Raw genomic sequence first — 22,666 nt, 5'->3', positions numbered from 1 at the left:
TGGAATTACTTGCACAGCCATTTTGATTATATTTAAACATTTAAATAAACAATCAACTATAGAATAGCTCACCCAAAAATTAAATTAAATTAAATTAAACTAAATTAAAATTACTCACCCTCACGAAATCCAAGATGTAGATGAGTATGAGGATTTGGAGAAGTTTAGCATTACATCAAAATGGTTGGGTGCCGTCAGAGTCCAAACAGCTGATACAAACATCACACTAATCCACAAGAAATCCACACCTCTCCAGTCCATCAGTTAACATCGTGTGTAGTGAAAAGCTGTTTTTCGATCTCTATCCTCTATCCATAATATAGCTTTTTTCAGTGAATAAGTAATCTCGCCTGAATCAGGAGAAAAAAATGCACAGATCAAGCACTGTTCATAAACAGTTTTAACAAATGTGTTGGTGGATATTTATGCAAGAGGACAACAGGGGATGGACTTTTTCACTGGAGGGAGCATTATTATGGAATTCGTGCTCTCATTTTCTGACGGCACCCACTCACTGCACAGGATCTATTAAGTAATGTAATGCTAAATTTCTCCAAATCTGTTCCTATTGGATGGCCTGTAAAATATTCATTTAAGTTGAAGGAGGTGGAAATTTTGGTGGAACAGAAAAGATGATACATTACTTAGTGCATCTTTACACACAACAATGCCCATTTTTAGGTAAACACTAATGGTTGTCATTGTGAGCGAGCAGCGGCTCAGTTCGAAGTATTGCTCGAGAATAAACCGCAGAGAATTCCTCTACACTGGCTCATCCATCATGCAGTGATATATAAGGCCTTCCAGCCTGATGCAAACCCCCTCTGCCTGGCAGTCAGGAATCTAAATTTGTATCCACATATCTCAGTGGTGATGCAACTACTAAAACTATGGAGGTGCTTTCCGTGTGGCAAAATATCAAATCCTGTGATCGGACACAGGTGTAGGGACCGTCATGAGATCACAAATACCAAAAATAAAAAAAGAGGATATGGCCGTAAACAGGCCTTATACTTAATCCATCAAACTCAGCTATGCTGTCTTACCAACTTAGATCTCCCAGCCACCTGCACCGCGACTGCATGCTGGTATCTCTAGTTTGGACATTGTTGTTCTGCATCCATGATATGGAAGTATGGTCAAAGAGTTGAGCCTCTCAGCAGACTGGACAGGCTGTCAACAGATAAGCTGGGGGTTTATGGAAAGATGGGTTGCCCAGGACACCTGAGGGGAGACTGAAAGTGAAGGTCTATGGATACATGTATCTGAACACCACGAGCGAACTGGCGTGTCACAATAAACTAAACTGAGGGATTTGGGGGTCACTGCTGGATTCTCTGCACTTAAAACATACACTGAAAAAAAGAAAAGAAAAAAAAGTGCAGGATTCACACCAGAAACAATTTTAACTCAGAAATTGTTAGTAAATTTCACAATTAACTACAAAGAAATAGCAAGTAACACATTTATTATTATTATTATTATTATTATTATTATTATTATATGTGATCAGTAGATGCATAGGTCAACAAGCAGATGTTTATGATTAGTGTGCTATATGCTTGCATGTTATTTTAGTCTACAAAAAGGACTTTAACCATATTATATATTTGTATGAATTACAATATGTAACAATACTACACAGAACAATTTGTCATATTACTGAAGGAAACATTATATTTAAATAATAAAATAAAAATAAGTAAATAAAATATGTTTTGGGCTGTAGGTGCTTCCAAGCCGGTTTCTGTTTATATGTTTGACCTCTGAGCATCACAGATTCATGAAATTAAACATGTCAAAACATGTCACTTATTCTCCATTTGGGCATTGTTTAAGAAGTTTTAACTTTGTGCACTTAACATATAGACATCATGTTTGGTAATACCAGGCAAACATAAAAAAAAAAAAAAAAAAATATGTGCTTATAGAATTTTTTTGATAACTTTTTGTCAGCATGGTGAAGAGCGGACATGTGAAATGTCTGGTGAAGATCTGAAAACGGTCTAGGAGGAGTTTGATTTTTTTTTTTTTTATCAAATTAAAATGACAGATAAAGTTCATATATAATAATAACAATTTAGATGCGTTATTTGGGGTTGAAGCAGGATTCATAAAAAATGAAGAATGTTGATTCTATCACTGAATTATTAGGTAAAAAGTTACTTATAGCACCACTGTGTGGTCATTAAAAGAAAATAAAAAATTATTTACTGTATTTTTGTAAACGTAGGCCATTCATATTCGTTATTTAGAATGTTGTAATATAATCTATTTATTATCTTAATGTACCTCCTGTTAGAATCAAGCCACTCGCCCCAAGCAGTTTCCGCTCTGTATTCTGTAATTTCTCATTCATGCATGTTTTTTTTATCACTTTTACATGTCAAAAACTTTAAGCAGTTCTGCCCTTACGGCTATATTTACATACCGCGATGTGCAAAAAACAGCAAATTATATAATTCCCATCAAATATTATTAGACATGAATTCTGAACACAAATAATAAACAACAATAGACCAGACTAAGTGATGCATTTATTTATTTTTTAGCGCCTCTGCACTAGCTGTTATGGCATCAAATATGGAACATTTATCAATGGTACAATCACATCAACAGTTTTGGTTAATGGCTGATTCTTAAATTACTTTTCCAACAAAGACCATTACATCATGGTCATGGAGCAGCCCATGCCTTGCATAGACTTGACACTCCATGGAGAAAGCCTCAATGAGGGGATGGTGCATCAAGCATAGTGTCTTCCGTCGGGACAACAATATGGAGAACTTGCTGATGAACCTGGACACCATGCAGGTCAAACTGATTGACTTTGGGTGTGGTGCGCTAATGAAGAATTTCCCTATGAAGTCTTCAGTGGTATTATGAACTGCTTTGTTATCTCACAGAATTGCATCCTATATAGTCTGAGCCTTTGCTGAGTCTTTACTCATTTTCAAGAAACATCTAAAGACTCATCTTTTTCGCCTGCACTTATCCAAATAATACTAGCACTTTTCCTTTTCTTGTCTTTTCATAAAAAAATAAAAAACAACTTGGCTATGCGTTCTATACTAGACTAACTGAGACTTGTCATGGCACTTGTATTCTGTTGTTGTTCTCTTGTTGACCTGACTGCTTCTATTGTCGTCATCGCTTTGGATAAAAGCGTCTGCTAAATGATGTAAATGTAATGTAAATGTAAATGTATAAATTATAAGAAACCTTGTAAGAAAACGTATAATAAGTTTATAAGAAAATTTGCCATATTTTAGGTGTCTGAGTCATATTATGTTAGGTCATCCAACATAAAGTGGATACCAATTTTTAACTAAATGTATCATGGTTATATTGTTAGTGGTTTTTTAGTTGTATAACCCCCAATTGCATAATTTTATGATAATTCATATGCATCATCAAAATGACCTGTTTTCTTTGTGTGTCCAGGTTCATTAAGCTTGGATTTTACATCCCAGGAAATACATTGACAAAATGTACATTTTAAAAGCAAAGCACTCAATTAAACCTGCCAAATGTTGTGATATGATAAACAAACTAGAGATTTCACAATTCATATTAAAAATTTAATTTCTTAGTTTTTTAAAATTGTGTGATCTAAATAGATGAAAAGTGTGTATGCAATTCAAATATGTAAATCTTAAATTAAGGCCAATATACTCTTTGAACTGCAAACTTAAACCTGACCATCCAAAATAAAAAGGAACCAAAAAAGTAGTATTATTAGTTGTATTTCAGGACAAGGGGAAAAGAAAGTGTTAGAGCCTAGCATGTTCCCAAAGCCGATCCAACATAAAGACAGTCTGCGTGTTTTTACAGTGCAGTCGTGGTATGTATGAAAAACTCTGAGTTTAAGCTCTGCTTTTTGCCACGTTACAGATGGCCAAAGGGTGGCAGGGAGCAGGGGATGTGGGTTACTGATTTAAGACTCTGTAATATTTCAATGTTCATAACGGTCGCAGTCCACAGCCTAACCTTTCAACACATCCGAAAATGACTGGCACATCTGAGGCTTCAACCCAGCCCTCTTCTGGCTTATCTGTGGCTTCATCTCTCGCTGTGCAGACTTACGCTTGACAACGCCATCACTGAATGACACAGAGCTGCATTTGTCACCTCTACCGCTAATATTTATGGGTCTTTGGAGGCTTCTGCAATTCTTGCAGCCTTCCAGGTTTAGTCTTTGGCTCTGATTGGCCCTTCAGGCATGATGAAGAGAAATGCCATCCTGCGGGAGACTTCACAACATTCTCCAAGAAGAGCATGGAAGGGCAATGAAACATCAAACCTAGTGTTTGCTTTGGATGGGTATCAGCTTTACAGCGCTCCCATTTAGAACAGGAGAGATCCAAAAGCAGTGGACAGCTTGGACAATCTGTTTAAGTCTTGCCCAGATGACAAATCACCCCTATTCTCGGATAAAAGTTTAACATTTCAAAATCATCCACCTGGAAATTGCGAGTACAGAGCATGAATTGATGGAGAAGACCTGTATAGGATCACAATGACCTCGAATCACACCTCTATGGTAAACGAGTACAAACACTCGCCCTCTGGAAACACAGAGACGTCTTACAGGCAGGGGCGGATCTACCAGGGTGGCAAATGACACCCTAAATTTGAAAGCCTTGCCACCCCTGCTGCCATCCCAGTTGGCAGCAATGAATTAAAGGTTATGGTCAATTTGAAAATTTACGAGCGCGAATCTTTCGTGATTTGTGATCCCGCTCCGAACTCCCGAACTGACTCAAATGATTCGCGAACCCGCTACGAACTCCCGAACTGATTCAAATGATTTGCGATCCCCAAAGTGACTCAAATGATTCGCGAACCCGCTTTGAACCCCCGAACTGACTCAAATGATTCGCGAACCCGCTACGAACTCCCGAACTGATTCAAATGATTCGTGATCCCGCTCCGAACTCCCGAACTGATTCAAATGATTTGCGATCCCCAAAGTGACTCAAATGATTCGCGAACTCGCTTTGAACCCCCGAACTGACTCAAATGATTCGCGATCCTCATAACTGACTCAAATGATTCGCGATCCCGCTCCGAACTCCCAAACTGACTCAAATGATTCGCGATCCCCTTAACTGACTCAAATGATCCGCGAACCCGCTCCGAACTCCCGAACTGATTCAAATGATTTGCGATCCCCAAACTGACTAAAATGATTCGCGTAACCGCGAACTCCCAAACTGACTCAAATGATTCGCGAACCCGTGTGCTATGAGAGGATTTAACCATTTCATTTGATAAAACTATCGTCATTCATTCGTATCTTATACACAGACTGACAGAAACGGTCTAAAGCTAATTGTTAGCTAATAATAATAGTTTATTAAAAAACACAGAAACTCTGGTTACAACCCATCAAAAAAAAAGTTTGGTCTAACTCAAAGAAATAATGTAAGAAATTGCTTAGTAAAATATACTTAAAAATATATATATACTAAAACATTAAAGGAATATCACACAAGTTTTCATAGAAGTTTTAATTTAAGCTTGCCAAAACAATAACACCATATTTTTCAAAAACAATTTCTAAAAGTACATTTGTATTTGTGCCTATAATATTTATTATTATTGTCAGCTAATAAAACCTATGCTTCAGAGACCATATTCATATAACTGTGTTCTTTTGTAGTGTGCACATATATTTATCAACAAATTGTGATAACTGTGACTAAATTCAGTATATATATATCTGCCATATGTTGCCACCCCTCAAAAATTCCTGCCCCCTTCTCGCCACCCCATCAATATTTTTCTAGATCCACCCCTGCTTACAGGGGAAAAAACGACAAGCTTACCTTCCTGCAAGTCAAGGCCACAAAATCCAAAGAACCAAGTAAAGACATTTTGAAAGAATAGACCTGTAAAAACTGGATTTCCACCACAATTCATAACTCAAGGTGCTTCGGGTACAAAAGTTGGGAGAAAAATATATTACTGGATTATGACATTTTCATTTAAGCACACGATATTATTCTATATTATTTTAGAAAAAAAAAAAATTATTGGTGAATTATAGGTGAAATAATGTTCCAGTGTCATTAAACGTAACAAATATATTTATGTAAAAATTAAACAATTATTTCTGAACCGTACTTAATATATAAAGGAATAAGCGATCATACAAAATTTTATTTTAAATGGTTTAAATGACATTTTAGTGGGTGTTTTCTGTAGATCGTGGTAATAATGATGGTCATTTTTTGCTCAGAAAAAATCAAATCAAATAAACAAGACACAGTCAACTGTATGGAACAAACAAACAAAAAACTAAACTTTAGTGCTGTATTAAATATCGTTTTGATGATTAAAAAAAAAAAACCCCGCTTATTTTTGTCCCATAGGCAGGATAATGCAATAATACATATTAATATACAGTTTAGGCTTTATATATATATATATATATATATATATATATATATATATATATATATATATATATATATATATATAGTGAATTTATTATATTGACATTATGGTAATGACAACTGGAAAACATGCTCAATTGTGACAAGAATCAAAATGCCAAAAATCTGAAGTGACTTAAAAGACTATTCTTCTTGAATACATAAACACAATAAAATGATAAACCTTAATTCCACCTTTTGGTTTGTGGAGTGAAATATAACTAAGGCCGCTTCTTGACAAATTCTGGTGAGACTCACCCGATGGCGGCAGCACAGCTGGTGATGTTTTCATAAGTCATCATCTGCATCGGCGTTCTGGCAAAGCTGTCAGTAGGTCCACCCTACACACTGATAATGAGTGAAGTCCTGCAGGTGCACCCCCACCAACCACACGAAGGAATGCCTGCCATTCATTCCACACTTCATAATTAATGGTTTTCTGTGGCTGTTTAACGTAAGTGTGCGCTGACAGCCATCACATAAAACACTCAAGGAATGTGTTAACTCATCCACCCCAGCATAATTACAACACTGAATAGACTATGTCCTAAAAATAATAGATTGAGCAAAAATGAAATCTTTACTGATAATTTACAACCAGGGATGTGAGAAAATAAAATATGAATTAAACAGACTGGGTTATTTCAATGCTATTTACCATCTTATTTAGGGAAAACATAGTAACCTAGTAGCTGCAACTCTATACAGAAAGGATTTCAGTGGTCACCATACTATTCATTTCCCATTAGTCATAATTTAAATGCTTATCAGGAGTAGGTCACTAAAAAAATATTATAAACTAAATCACACAAAGGGAAATCACATACAAACAATAGACATAAATCTACATTAAACCCAAACTGCATTTAGTCAAGCTCAATAAAAACACACAAAACATGTGCATCAAGGCCAACAGACGTATTCATTTAAAACAATGGCTATGAGAATTCTTCACAATGCTGACACAAGATGTGTTAAACCAGCAGAAAAAAAGAAAATACTGAAATGGGAGAGTACTATTCAGTTCAAATTACTTCTTTCCTGCTATAATGCCGCTGTTATGATGCAAATTTCAATTGACCTAAATTAGGAATTGACATTTAAAAGATGCTTTAGACAAAAGCATCTGATAAATAACTAATATGCATTCCACTCGTAGTATGAAAAAAATAAAAATAAATTATAATGCCCTATTCCTGTGTGCTTGCATTTTCAAATACAAAGACTGAAAAATACTCAGTAAACCTCCACTGCTACAGATAACTGATAAAGAGGCTTTCCTTTACCTATCTGGTCATAGAGCATACCCTGCTGGCAGAAACGATCACACTGACCAACTAAAGTCCTGATTCTAAAAACTGGGGGAAAAAGGAAAATTCATCAAGAAATGTGCCCATCAATTTAAAAATAAATAAATAAATAATATTAAATACACAGGCACTTTAGGAGAAAGATGTTTCCTTAGGTAAAACTTTAAGTGCAGTGTTCATTTTACAATGCATGCAGCACCTTAAGAAAAAAAACTGGTACATGATAAAGGCAATTAAGGTATGAGTTTAATATACATATTTTTTTTTTTTTTCTCTCAAAAGAATGCATATACAGTACAAAGGAGAGACTTCATACAGAGCATTTGGTTTACACCAAAACAAAATTAAAACAAACAAACTTGGGAGGGGAAAAAAAGACTGAAAATCGAACAAACTCTGATCCGCCTGTGTTAAACTATTAAACTTGGTTCATAGTTCTGAGAGAGGATATCTTGCACTGACACAAACATTCAAAGGTTGCTTTCTTCCTTAAAAACACAAGCGGATCAAAGAATTGCTGGGACCCAGCCCCTACACAAGAGGAGTGAAATGAACCTTTGAGGAAAACAAAATTAAGATAAAAAAAAAAATTCAATAATCACAAAAAAATAAAAACAACTGGAGCCTACAACAACTTTTGTCAGCTTACATTATTATTATTAATGTTAACCTATCCAAAGGAACCTAGAGGCTTACCTACATGCATCACAAGTTCTGGGAAAACGCTTCCATGGTCCCTAGCAACGCATTAGAACACGCCACTTGTTCTGCTAACACTGTTAGAAAGTTCCCTGCTTGAGATAGACCAATTCTTTTCATGAGAAGCCAAAATTATACACTGAAAACAACTGAAGCATTTACAGGACTACTGTCTTGAATGCCTATCAAATGGGAATATTGGCAAAAAAATAAGGAGCTATTTCTAAGCACTTCAGGTGATGTTGCTTGAGCGTGGGAGAGGGATTCCGGCAGACTCGTGAACACATCTCCAAATATGCTAATTCGTTTTTTTTCTTGGGCTGGTGACGTTTCAGATCAGGTCAGAGTGATTTGGTTGCCATTTTGAACAACATAACAATGTTTGCAAAGCCTGATGGTAAGAAATACAACCTGAACCTACCTACTAAAGACTTTAGCGACTGAGAGTGCCCGTGCAGCATTATTACTGTATGGTCTTACATTAACCCACTTAAATGTCAAAATACGGCTGGCAAACCAAGGCAGTATCTCTAATAAATCTCACCATGAAGTACAGAAGCAAGATCCCTGGAATCAAGAATAGAAAAGGCCCTCTAAGGTTTTTATATTAATGGGCATGTGGGTTGTGTGTTTATGTGCATGTGTATGGTGGGTACTCTTTATATCTTTATTGCAGAGCAAATTTAGAAACACACTTTTACACATTGCTTTTTAGAGTGTACAGCTGTGGACCAGCCTTAGCAGAGTAAAGAAGGGAGGGGGAGAGATGGGAAAGAGGGCGCTCATAGCAGCACACATTTACGCTTCTTCTTGGGCTCTGGGGGCTCCAGGGCTGCCAAAATCGCCTCATCAAATACGTTCTTTAGGCCTTTCTGTGAACACAAAGCAAGGGAGATGATGGACACTCAACACGGGTCAACACACAGACAAAAGAAAAGAAAAAAAAAATCAATGGGTGGGTTGGGAATAAAATTTCTGACACGGGCGCAACATGATTGGATGACTTTGGACATTTGAAAATGCAAAATATAAGAACAGCATTGTAGAAATAAAGGATAAAAAACTTAAACTAAATTTAAATGTGTAGGAAATGCTCTTAACACAAAGTAATATTTACAGTGGAACCAAGCAAATAACTAGGCCCACACACAATTTGAATTGAATTTGTAAATGTTTTGTTTATTTTAAAAGAAAATCTGAAAAACCAAAAAACTAGAAGATACCTGGAAATCTTGGAAGACATTCTGAAAAATGCTTGGAACCAGTTTCCATTCCATTTACTTTAATTTTATTTTGTGTCCATATAATGGAAGTAAATGCAATTGTTTGGTTATCAACACTATTCAAAATATCTTCAGTGTTCTGAAGAAAAATAAAACTGGTTTGGAATCAGGGTGAGTAAATGATGACAATTTCCATTTTTGGGTGAACTATCCATGTGGAATGTCATATTTTATTAATGACCAATTCTGCTAAAGTTCTGTGGTCACATATTACATGTGGCCCCACTTAAGAGCTAAAAATAAAGATTTCAGATGATTGGCCAATTTCATAAATTGTAAACATCTCTATACTTTCTCTCCTATTTAAGTCAACTGAATCAGCCATGCTGTGTAGTCATTCTGACACAAAACCAGGCATCAAAAAAGAAAGTGGAAGTGCAAGCAAACACAGGCTCAGAGACCGAAGGGTTGGTGAGGCGAAGGTCCGGTCAAACAGACACTCAGGGAGAACAAGCACAATACACTTTTCTGCACACACATACACAGATTAGAGCAGAGGAGGAACTGCTTGGTGCTTGGAAACAACAAGTATGACATTGTTTGAGAAAATCGTCCTCAGAAGAATAGTCTGAGAAGTTATTGTCCAGTTCAGCACTGTTAGCATGTCTCAAAAGAGTACAAAGACCCACTGTGCGAGCCATAGTGAGAAGGATTTATTCACAAACAACTGGTGGAAGGTAGATGTGGATTGTGCTTTGTGCAAAAAGACAATGTGGGTAATGTAGAATAGTGTTGTGTTAGTGTTGGCATCAAAGTTGACCTAGGGCCAGGCCATTTAAAAAACCCAACTCTGGTTTAAAAACACATTTCCCGTTTAAACCACATTAATGCATAATTGACGAGAGAGACGCATTAAGTAATGGCAATTGCAGCTGTCCTTTATTAATGGCACAAATCATTTCACAGGATTATATTAAGCCATTTAAATTCTCAAGACGTCATATGGATAAGAATGGCACCAAACTGCAAACTGTAGCCATATGTTAATACGTTTAGAATTAACTTTATATGATACAATTGTTGCAGTACAAAATAAATACACTGACATAAGGAATAATGATTCTTAGAAATGCAAAAAAACTGAGCAGCAAAGTACTGAACTCTTACCTTTGTCTGCTCTTAAAGTTTAAGACTTAAACAATGAAAAAGACTTTGAACTTTAATGTCTAAAGCAACATCAGTAATTAAAGCAAATATTATATATATATATATATATATATATATATATATATATATATATATATATATATATATATATGCAAACCTTCGTTGTAAACTTCCACATTTTATTTTCAAACTCAAAGTGCAAATAACAACAGTAATAAAAGAAATCTGTAGAAAGGAGACAAATGTCACTCCCAGGAGCGGAGACTAAAGCTAGCAGTCTCCAACAACAACAAAAAACTTGGGAAAAAAATAAAATACAAAAGAAGATCTTTTAGTATTGGTGAAAGAAGATACATATGATGTCACTTAAGAGATTGGGAAATTTGTCACTTCTTTGGAGCAAGAGGTAACTAAAGGAAGCAGCAAACATCTGGGGAAGAGTGGGGCATTAGAAAGAGAGACGGTTTAAAATATACAGCACTTCCGTTTTCGCTGTGTTTCAGGAGGTTCGAGGGCAGCTAGGATAGCTTCATCAAATACATTCTTCAGACCTCGCTATGAACACAGAAGGGAAGGGAAACAGAATAAAGCACCAATGTTAGCAGTTACAGAAAACATGATAGAGAGAGAAGAGGTAAGATATAAAGAGAGGAACTAGCACATTTCAACAGAATACAGCAGCTAGTGAGGAAGAGAAGCTGCTTGAAGGAGAGCTCGTCGCACAAAGACACATAGGTAAGCAGTAATTCTACAGGTGCAGATGCCATGCAGGCCTACAGATGACACTAACAAATTAGGAAAATGGATACATTAGTGTGGTGTACTAAAAATAAAAAATTAGGATGCCATCTCCATTGCTTAAACTCAAACCACAGTCTTTTTCAAATGCATGCAGATTAGGGCTGCACGATGTGTCGTTTAAGCGTCGATATCGTGATGACCGGATCCACGATAGTCACATCGCAGGACGTGCGATGTAGGCTGTCGTAGTTGATCCGTTATTCATTAACTGTATGTGCCAGCTGGTCCTCAGCCCTTGACGAATGTGATTCGCGGATTAATTGCACAGTTTAACCAATTTAAATTTAATTTTTTCCCAATATCGTGCAGCCCTAATGCAGATATTTATGAACAGTTATACCAGTTGTCCGATAACAGTGTATATTTATTTCCTAAAAAGCAAAACAAAAGTGCCAAACAAAAAAAATAAATCATAATAACTAATGTAATGTATATTCTTGGTCTTACTCTGAAAGACTCAAAGCATAATACTTTTTTCTAATCAATACTTTGTGTGTTATTTTATGTTGTCTTTATCATCCCAATAACACCATTAGATATAAATCCCCTATGCAGTGTCATATCAAATTATATTCTAATTCGCAAGCATCAATAGGCAGAGAACATCTGGTCAATGACAGATCAACCAAACATCTGATCACAAACCAAACCAAATGTTAATCCTCAACATTTTGCAAAAACAAATATTAAGACAAGTCACCAATGTCTCTGAGCCTCTGACCAAATGCTATAAAGCTTCCACTTTCTTGTTAAAGTGCCCCTATTTTCATTTCCAATATTGCCTTTCATGCAGTGTGTAATGTAGCTGTATGTGAATGTAAATGATCAGCAAAGCTGTAAATCTGAAAAAAGCAAAATAAAGAATTGACTCTCTACAGCCTAAACGAGTCATTAGTAATTTGAAAAAAAGGCTACACATCACTGGGAAATACATTTGCATAATTTCCACCTATGTTCTACGTTGGACAGCAGCGAACAACTTGACCCCGCCCACAAACACATCATTTTACTGACGACTGCTTCTTTAATCTTTGGGAGTAAAAACAAAACAAACAAAAAACAATTGGGGAGTTCAACTAGGGATTCACTAACAACTATTATTGAAAGATGGCTCAGTACCACAACAGACCAATAAGAGCAGAGCAGGCTCACAGAAAGGTGGATTTTAGAAAGACTGATGCCTTGTCCAAATACCCACACTTGCAGTCTTTGAACTTGATCACTTGACTACTTATATGACGTATTTCCTGTATTTGGCCCAAGTGTTCAAGTGAGGATGAAGACCACAAGTGTGTGTACAACTTCTTATTACCTGATGGGACACATTTTAATTTCTGGTGCTTCTAATTAAGTGATTAAAAGCCGTTCGCAAATGATGTACATAAAGAGACTGATTCGCAAGTATGAATGGAGCAGGACATTACTTAGTGATAAGTGTCAAGTGTTAACAAGTTTGTGGTAATTACAAGACGTGTTAAAACAAATATAGTCTCACAGCATAGGATACAGTGTCTTCTCGACATGTTAACCAAGTTGGCGACGTAAAATGTGGGCAAACATTATACAAATGTGTTACTTCGTGACCTACAGCCATAACAGAATAATATTTGAATTCCTGACGACTCGTTTAGGCAATTGAGAGCCCACTCTTTTTTAATAGACAATAACTTTGTGCACAATCAGGCACTGTCAGCTTCAAAACAATGCAGATATTGTATCTTCACATACATGACACACTGTATGAAAGGTAATATGGGTAATTTCTAAAAGGCATAATAGGGGAACTTTAAGGTACATCGTACATGTAGTAAAATTAAATAAAAACACACCTGGAAGACTTCATTTCAAAAATCAAATGTCAAATCTTAACACTGTATCATCAGGACACTTCTAACCACTGAGAAGCATATAAAAAAAAAATTAAATGTTGAAATCTAAGAGAACACACAATCTCGCTAAGAATAATTTAGCATGTTAAATGACCAACTAAAGAGGCAGTTTCTGTTGGTAATGTAAATTATATAAGTTCATGGACAAATGATTACAATTGTGCACCGTGTGTAAGACCTCACTTACCTGCGTCAGAGCGGAGCACTCCACGTATTTGACAGCCTTCAGATCGCGGGCTAGCTTCTCTGCTGTCTCCGGAGTGATGGGTTTCTGTTTGTTCTTAGCAAGCTTCTCAATGGTTGAAGGATCATCTCTCAGATCAATTTGTGTCCCCACGAGCAGGAAGGGGGTCTTTGGACAGTGGTGGGTGATTTCAGGTACCCACTGTAGGACAAATGCCAAAGGATAATTTTGTCCAATTAACTTGTGTAATAGGTAGAAATTAAAATTGTAAATGTAATATAGACTGACACACTACCACAACTAAAAAGAGGTTCAAGGTATGAGTCAATGCAAATACTTTTCTGTCTGATTTGGACACAGATAATTTTGAACTCTGAAAATGCCCCAGATTAATGCATTTAATTCTATAAGGACCAAGGTCCACGCCCAATAGTTTCACTAAATCTTGTGGGAAACTCTTCAGGCGATCATTTTGGACAGACAGACAGAGACAGACAGCATTGCACACCAAAAATAGAGTAGTGCAACCAACAAGATGCATGTCATGGCTGGTTTTAATTATTCAAGCTCACCTTTTCTTTGACATTTTCAAACGAAGATGGTGAAACAACTGAGAAACAGACTAAGAAGACATCTGTCTGAGGGTAGCTCAGGGGTCGTAATCTATCGTAATCTTCCTGACCTGCAAAGAGTTGGAAATTAAAGGAAAAATTAAAACCAAGAATGCATGTGTGATCCCGAGCAGCCAACAAACTTAATTCAGTCATGCGGTCGATGGTGCATTTAAACACATGCACAGCAAAAGACTCTGGTCCCACAATCCTCCTTCAAGCTCAACCACCCTCCACAGGAATGTGAGGAATTCTCCAAAGCTCCTGAGGTCTCATTTCTATAACAATATGTGTGTTTACATGGACACTTTTTGCTTCCATCGGGAATTAATTCATTCTGACTGATGAATCCAATCATAGTGTTTACATGAACGCTAAATAAAATGATCGGGTTGATATGCGCATTATATATCACATGCTTCTGATAGGATTTACTCTTTTGACACACACACTGCATGATGATACAGTTTCCCGCTGCTGTCGCATACAGTTTTAAAAAAGCACACGTGATATTTATCTACTTTGGGTTCTAATTATGCGACGACCAGCACATTAACTTTTCTGTGCTGCTTACTTAAAAAAAAATGTAATACAATAAAAAACAGATTAAAAGCGCCACTGCCAGCACCCAAAACCAGTTGTTTATTGACGAGAGTCTTAAACAAGGACTCTGGTGAAATGTTGTACTGCTCCACTTCACAGACGCTAAGTGAAAGGGGAGTTTTATAATGACGGGCGACTTATGACACTTCCTTTTGCCAGGAAGAACAGCTCGTTCCACGCGTCATACGTAATTGCGCTTTTTCTACGTCACTGCGCATGCGCAGTACTTTTCAGTTTAGGCTTTCAATACGATCAAGTGTTTACATGTTCTCACTCTGATTACAAAAGGAATAAACCCCACCTTACAATCCTATCTAAATTTTAGTCTGATTTACATGTTTACATGTAACTTTTTTTATTCTGATTGTACTGCTATGATCGGATTAGTAGGGTCCATGTAAATGCAGCTACTGATGATCATTATTTTTTTTTTTCCCCTTCAGCCTATGAGCTCCACCCTCTCAAACAGACACCCTAAAAGCCAGAGAATTTCCTACAGACAAACTGTTTTTATTACAGCTTAATGATGATGAATGTTAATTAATAATCTATAGGTAATTTCTACTGTACCTGCAGTGTCAAACAGCCCAAGGGTGTATGGCTCTCCACCAATCATAACCGTAACTGCATAGTTATCAAAGACCTGTAAGCAAAGCAAAGAAAAAAAAAAAAGGTGTTCTTTGTACATTCAGGAAACATTGTTTGTTTTCATACAATAAAAGGATTAGAGCCACTGAAATCCAGCTACAAAAGTCATAAACATGACAGGTCAAGACATGAGACTTATAACAATAACGTAAGTAAACATGAAAGGAAGCGGAAGATGCTACTTACCGTTGGTACATATTCGGAGGGGAATTTATTCGTTGTATAGGAGATTAATAGACAGGTTTTACCGACTGCACCATCACCAACAACGACGCACTTGATCGTCTGCATAGCTGTGCTTTTATGAAACCACTGTTCTCATTCAAGATCTGCAATGAAAGATAATAGTGTTCGCATGAGACACTTTATTCAGAAACAGCTGGCTTACTACCTGTGTGTCAGTCTCAAGTTGAGGAGGTGTAAAGCACGTGTATTACACAACTCCTCTCCTGTCTATGTCCACTACTATCACGTGTGCAGAGCAATAGTGCAAAGGACAAACACTGAAGGAAGACATCTATTAAAATATATCTAGAAACACAGATTTTTATCTAATTTTACTGAATTCTATAACATATATATAGAGGGAAAGCAAAAAGACTAAATAAGGAAATGGGATCATTCCTGATTGCAATATTTATAATGATAAATACATACATACATATATATTATTATTACATTATTTTGTCAATTATTCTATCAGTTGATGTGGATTTGTATTTGAATGTCTTTAGGTTTCTGTTTTTCAATACAAACACCACAGAAACCATTTAGTTAGGCTTTTTAACCAAGGTAATAAGGTGCTGTACTTTTGGTTATGACCCACAAATGTATGAAAGATGATGCTGTTACAGATTTCACAATGGTACTGTTTTTATTAATGAAAATAAATGTGCATCCCAACTCAAGCTCCTGTTCTAATGTGCAATTCTATAAGACGAAACTTTTTAATATTATTACATGTTCAGTGCTACAGAATCAGGTGCTGGTGCCACTGCTCTCAAATGCTATTCTGGAGCCCTAATAATATAAATGGTACTGTAAAATGTTACTGTAATTTGAAATTTTGTCTGTTTAAATGTCACAATGGAATAATCGACAATTATGAGTTTAGTCATAATCGTGCAGCCCTACTTCTATTATATACATCAACAGAATGGTATCTGCAATGATTGAAACTTTAATGCATATAGCTTAAATGCATTATGGCTTTTCTATTACCCACCTACCCACAGCTGATGAAAACAACTGAACCCTAAAACTTATCAGATTTAAGCCAAGTGTACACTACTAGACTGAAAATTGCACATACTTAAGATTAACAGGGTTTGTCTTCTATTGTGTTCTGATTGCAGACTACTAGGTGCATCAATTACTAAATCATTCTTTACTCAGGCAATAGGTCAAACATTTTAAGCAAGACAGTGCTTGGGGAGATGTGGGGAGCAGTTATTTAATTTACACACACACACACACACACACACACATAATGACAACCAGTGTGTGTTTAAAATATGTTAGATAATCAGAAGTACACCTAAAATACAAAAATATTAAGATGTTGTTTCCTTTCTTTCAATGGTCATACTGTGAAAATCATGAAATAATGAATGTGTTACAAATGATTGGTTTACTAAAAACTGAGACTATAGATTTGGCAATTAAAAAAAATTATTCTAAAAATCCTTACACAAAATTATTTCTTTACATTTAAAAGTCAATTTGTATTTTAACATACAATGTTAAATAATACAGCCTGTGCGTAGTAACACTATTTCTTTGTTCAAATCTATTAACCGTTACATGATTAAAAGTGATCTTGAAAAACTGAGCAACCACATTGCTGCATTAAACTTGTAAAATGTTAAGTTTGTTGCAGTGCCATTTTATTAACAGATTAATAAATTGTGTAATAAATGTATTGTTCATTCATGTTATTTAATACATTAATGTTATTCTAAAAAGTTACAATTAATATTTATTCATCATACTGTTAAACTTGACAGTATTTTCTTTCTTGTTATTTCATAGGGGCTTCAAAGAAGATGGAGAAAACCAGAGTGTCTTGTGCCCTGCATTTATTAGCATCCTTATGTTCGTTGGGTGAAAAAGAAAAACGCAATAAACAAAGAAAAAAAATAATTTGACTGATAACTCTTCCCCCCCCCCAAGTTTTTTATAGAGATTACGATATATCAATATCGTGAATTCTTATGACCACAATAACCGTGATATGAAAAATCGAATATCGTGACAGCCCTAATCGACACTTCCTTCTCTCTGACGGTCCCTCCCCTGGTCTGATTGTGGGTCACTGCAGCTTTAAACTCAAGCATAACGTCACTGGTTTTAGCACATCTCTCACAGCGGATCAGTATGCCAAATCACTATCCACACAACACAGACCCCAAGCGTGTGGAGAGGACACACGGGAGCAGAAAAGAACAATACTGCAATATCCTTTTCCTCTGGTGTGTGGAGGGGAAAGAGAGGAAAGAGAACCAGCTTCCTGCTGTTTGGGTCGCGGCTGAGCAGCAGCTAAGCCTCTGCAGAGCTATGCAGCAGTAAGCGCTGAGCCTTCAAGCTCACAGATGGTCAGGACAAGGAGATGGAAGCCCATCCTGGCTGTTTCCTTCCCCTTGCAGACAGAAATCTGCAGATGCAAGGCCTGACCTCATTCTCGCATCAATGGAAAACCCACAAACAAAAGTACAGGGATCTGGTGGGTGCCGTCACATGTCTTAACACAAATTCTTATCAGAATCGTAATTCCTCAGAAAAGGATTAATCTACAAAACTCACATGCTCAAAACTGTATGACATGCATCAATTTATTTCACAATACCGCTAACAGCATGAGCAATCAGATCGGCACATGGCCATGAGGACGGAACTTGAGTGGCATGTTTTATACTGGAAATAACTGTATTAAAGCCCAAATTCAGTTCAGTTCAAGCACTAGACTGGGAAAAGTAATATAATCCAGATTTATGTGCAAACCTAGACACTAAATCCATGATCTTTAAAACCAGGGTACATTTGGACAAGCCTATCCTTTACTCAGCCTCACCTCTAATTCTTGATTTTCCCCAAATCCACCCTGATTATTGGGATAGAAATATTTCAAATAATTTGACTATGCATTTAAAGCTATTTATATTATGATGATCCACACATAAAATTATTGAAAGCACCGTGGTTATATGGATTTTAATGTCCAGTATTTTTTAAATTATTAAATAGATCAATACACAATTGCAAACTAAAACATTTCCTTCGATTACTTCGACATTTAGGCTAGTCTCTTTCCACCACAATTCAAACTTTGTTACTCGCAATTCAGATATGAACACAGAACTTCAAAATGTAAACTCTGACTTTATATCTTGCAATTCTGACTTTTTTCACACAGTTATGATTTCTTCTCATTTCAAGAAAAAGATAGAATTTTGAGATTAAAAAGTCAGAATTAACTTTTTTTTTGGTGGAAATGTGTTTCCATAGACGTGATAGATGATGAGCTCAAATTACATGTTTACATTATGCATTAACAGCCTGATAAAACACAGAAATAATATGTGAATAATAGCAATTTACTATAAATATTTTGTTATTAGCAAACATTAATAATGCAAATGTAAGCCAATCAGTTTTGTCAACCTGTCTAATTATTTAGCTACACATTTCTCACTCGAAAACAAATGACTGTTGTGTAAAAACATAAGTAATGATCCACCCAACAAATCAAATAGATTACTTAAGCAGTTGTCAGTCGCTCTCCTTTAGAGAGCCACCAAATGGTGCTATTTATCAACAGAACATTAATGAATCAGTACAGTAAGAATATTAGTAAAAGATTATATAAATACAGATTAGTTCTAGCAGGATTTGTCCATTCTTCTTGTGCAAGCCCTGCCTTCTTCCTGTGATAGTTTAACAATTCATCTGTGGCAGGAAAAGCATTTCCTAAATGACCAGAAGTGAAAGAGAACTTGTTGCAAATACATAATGATGCAAGTAAAAAAAAAAAAAAAAAAAAAAATGATGTGTCCTCCTCCTCTACCAAACAAATTCATCTGAGACTTAGAGGCAGTAATGCTTTAATATTTAACATCATTAAGCCTACAAGGAGAAATCTAAAACAGCAACATGGATGTAAATAGCAGTAATACTGAGGGCTCTCTAGTCTGCATGTGGTAGAGAGACAGAACAGAACCACTCAAAACGTATGAAATTATCTGATTATTGCATATGTGTGTGTCAATAAAATGTTGAGATCAATAACAATCCTGACAGTGTCGTCCACGCTAAACAAACACAAACTCAGAATCAATGCCACATAATTATAAATAAATACAGCGCCTTCTCAGTTTCCAATGATGCTGTACCACTGAAGGCCACCGAAAACACTGTTTTAAACAATTTTAAAAGCAAACATGCACTGCGCAATCCATTTATAATTCAATCAGCACTGAATCCACATGAGCTACAATGAATACGCTAATATGAAAATCTAAATAATGTATGACAGTTAACGTTATCTCGACTGCAATGGATGACAGATTGAAAGCCAGAAATGGCTTTATGTTTAATACATGCATAAATCAACTATTATATTAAAATAAACCTTACATATGTAATACAGTAGCATGATAATAATTTTTAAAGAGCCTGAGGTTAAAATATGATCGGTTCTCCTCAGCCTCAGCTAGCGTTAGCCGCCTGTGCTAACTGGCCTCCGGTGCCATTTAACACGTTAAATTCGTTAAATGGCTATTTAAAATACGTATACTCATACCGTACATATTCATAATTCGACAACGCACCAAGTCGAGAGCGGATATTGGTTATAGAAAGAAAAATGTTGATAACATTTTGAGCGTCATTGGCACTCACCGTATCCTTTCTGTTTGTGTCTCTGCGCCGGGCGTTGGCAGGTCCGCGCGCGGGGTTTCCAGAACTGAAGAGCAGGGGCGAGCCGCGCGCTGCGTCACTCCAGCACACTTCACTACAACCAAAGACATTAAAAAGATTTCTGCTAAATGCAAAGCTAACAGAATATGTGCAACGGTTAATAAATTCACTTTGATATGCATAGTCAACCATTTTTGTGGATGGTTCTATTTGAGTTATTTGATTTAAGATCCAATTAATAGGCCTATTTCAAAAGGAGGAAGAAAAGAGGAAATTGGATTTTTGTCCATAAACGGGGAAGAAATCAAGTAATTTGCCTTTTACGAGTTAATTCATTTTTGTTTTTGTTTTGTTGTTATGTTTTACACATAATTTAGTGATCATGTCTGAATGCTGTTCAAAAGTTTGAGATCAGTATAAGATTTTTACTGTGTTTTAAAGAAGTATCTCTTTATTCATCAAAGCTGCATTTATTTGGCCAAAAATACAGAAAAACAGTAATACTGTAATATATTATTACCATTTAAAATACAGTTTTTATATTAGAATAGGGCTACATTGAAATATAATTATTTCTGTGATGCCAAATTGATCAGGATTACTACAGTCAGTGTCACATAAGCCTTCAGAAATCATTCTAATATGCTGATTTATTATCAATGTTGGAAACAGTTATGCTGCTTAATTTTTTTCAGGACTATTTGATGCAGTAGTGTAGGCAGAAAAGAGACTCTGGGTGTGCATTATGCGTGACAGTCTCAATTAATTTGTGGGACCGCATGTATTGGGCTCAAACGCTGTGCGCGCACGCGCTACGCGGGACGGATGGTCACCCTACCTGGCACACCCGTCTAAAGTGTGTCCACCTTTGTGTGTGGGTCCATGTACATGCTGAATCGACAGGTAAAAAAGCCTCAAGTCCAAATATTAATTTATCACCAATTAACTGTTTGGCAAACACTTCCTGCTTCGATGTCCAGATCTGAATTAAAAAAAAATCTCAAACATGCTACGAAGTCCCGATCTGAATCAACCGAGTCGCGAACATGCTACGAAGTCCCGATCTGAATCAACCGAGTCGCGAACATGCTCCGAAGTGCCGATCTGAATCAACCGAGTCGCGAACAGGCTCCGAAGTGCCGACCTGAATCAACCGAGTCGCGAACAGGCTCCGAAGTGCCGATCTGAATCAACGGAGTCGCGAACAGGCTTCGAAGTGCCGACCTGAATCAACCGAGTCGCGAACAGGCTCCGAAGTGCCGACCTGAATCAACCGAGTCGCGAACAGGCTCCGAAGTGCCGATCTGAATCAACCGAGTCGCGAACAGGCTCCGAAGTGCCGATCTGAATCAACCGAGTCGCGAACAAAAAAAAAAAATATATATATATTCTAAGTAAATAACAATAGCCCAAGTTTAGTAAACATTTTTTTATTGAGACTATAAAAAATAATTCTGCATCTATTTTTAGGTGTGCCAGCTGCCACTGTGGGTGGCACAGGCACACCCTGGCACACCCATGGCTACGCCACTGATTGAGACTGTCACGCATAATCAATGCTTGCTCAAAAAAATGTGGTCGCTATATCTGGAGTCACCAACTCGTCGATCGCGGTCGACAAGTCGATCTTGGCAGCATTTTAAGTCGATGGCGAAGATGTTTCAAAATCTGAGAAAAAAAGGTGCGAGCCTCCGGTGCGAGTTGGGAGGTGCGAGCCTCCGCAGTCTGCGCGCGCACCTCCCAAAACAGACGAGACATTTATACTTGACACAACTGTTTTAGACTGAAAACCAGACCATACAACTGATTTAGACGCGGGTGCCGGTGTGATGAGATGTACTAATATCCGTCTGCTCGGGCATGATTGTTTTAGGCCTGTAATTGATTGATTATTGAGGTAATAGGGATGGTACGGTTTGCTGAAATAAAAAAACCAAACCGTTCGGTTCACCACACACGGTTCGCACGAGCTTCAACTTAAATCTGACATAGCATCTGTAATATCATCTGTAATATGGCTTGCTATAAATGGCACGTAAAAAAACAGGGTTCAGCTAATAAATGTTTCTGTTGATGCATGCGCATTCTAGCTTCCCAGACATTGCAAAAACATGAAAAAAAGATCTATATTGAGCAACTACAATTCATTTTAATCCTATAATTATATATTATAATTT

The 22,666-nt window shown here is 36.6% G+C and overlaps 1 protein-coding gene across 2 annotated transcripts; it reads right to left on the bottom strand.

Moving 5' to 3' along the window:
- Positions 1–7,974: 7,974 nt before the first annotated feature.
- Positions 7,975–20,584, bottom strand: LOC113055466 (cell division control protein 42 homolog). Of its 2 annotated transcripts, none has more exons than XM_026221787.1 (6): positions 20,472–20,584; positions 15,762–15,904; positions 15,498–15,570; positions 14,286–14,395; positions 13,717–13,914; positions 7,975–9,321 (listed from the first exon to the last, which is right to left on the bottom strand). In XM_026221787.1, exons 2-6 carry the CDS (start codon positions 15,864–15,866, stop codon positions 9,232–9,234), a joined length of 576 nt encoding a protein of 191 aa, XP_026077572.1. In that variant the 5' UTR covers positions 15,867–15,904; positions 20,472–20,584; the 3' UTR covers positions 7,975–9,231. The 2 variants fall into 2 exon arrangements, with proteins under 2 accessions (XP_026077572.1, XP_026077573.1); XM_026221788.1 differs by lacking the exon at positions 7,975–9,321 and adding an exon at positions 11,005–11,394.
- Between the last annotated feature and the right edge of the window lie 2,082 nt (positions 20,585–22,666).

Source organism: Carassius auratus, chromosome 36 (genome assembly GCF_003368295.1).
Source record: "Carassius auratus strain Wakin chromosome 36, ASM336829v1, whole genome shotgun sequence".
Taxonomy (NCBI): Eukaryota; Metazoa; Chordata; class Actinopteri; order Cypriniformes; family Cyprinidae; genus Carassius; species Carassius auratus.
This window is presented reverse-complemented; position numbering and strand designations above follow the sequence as displayed.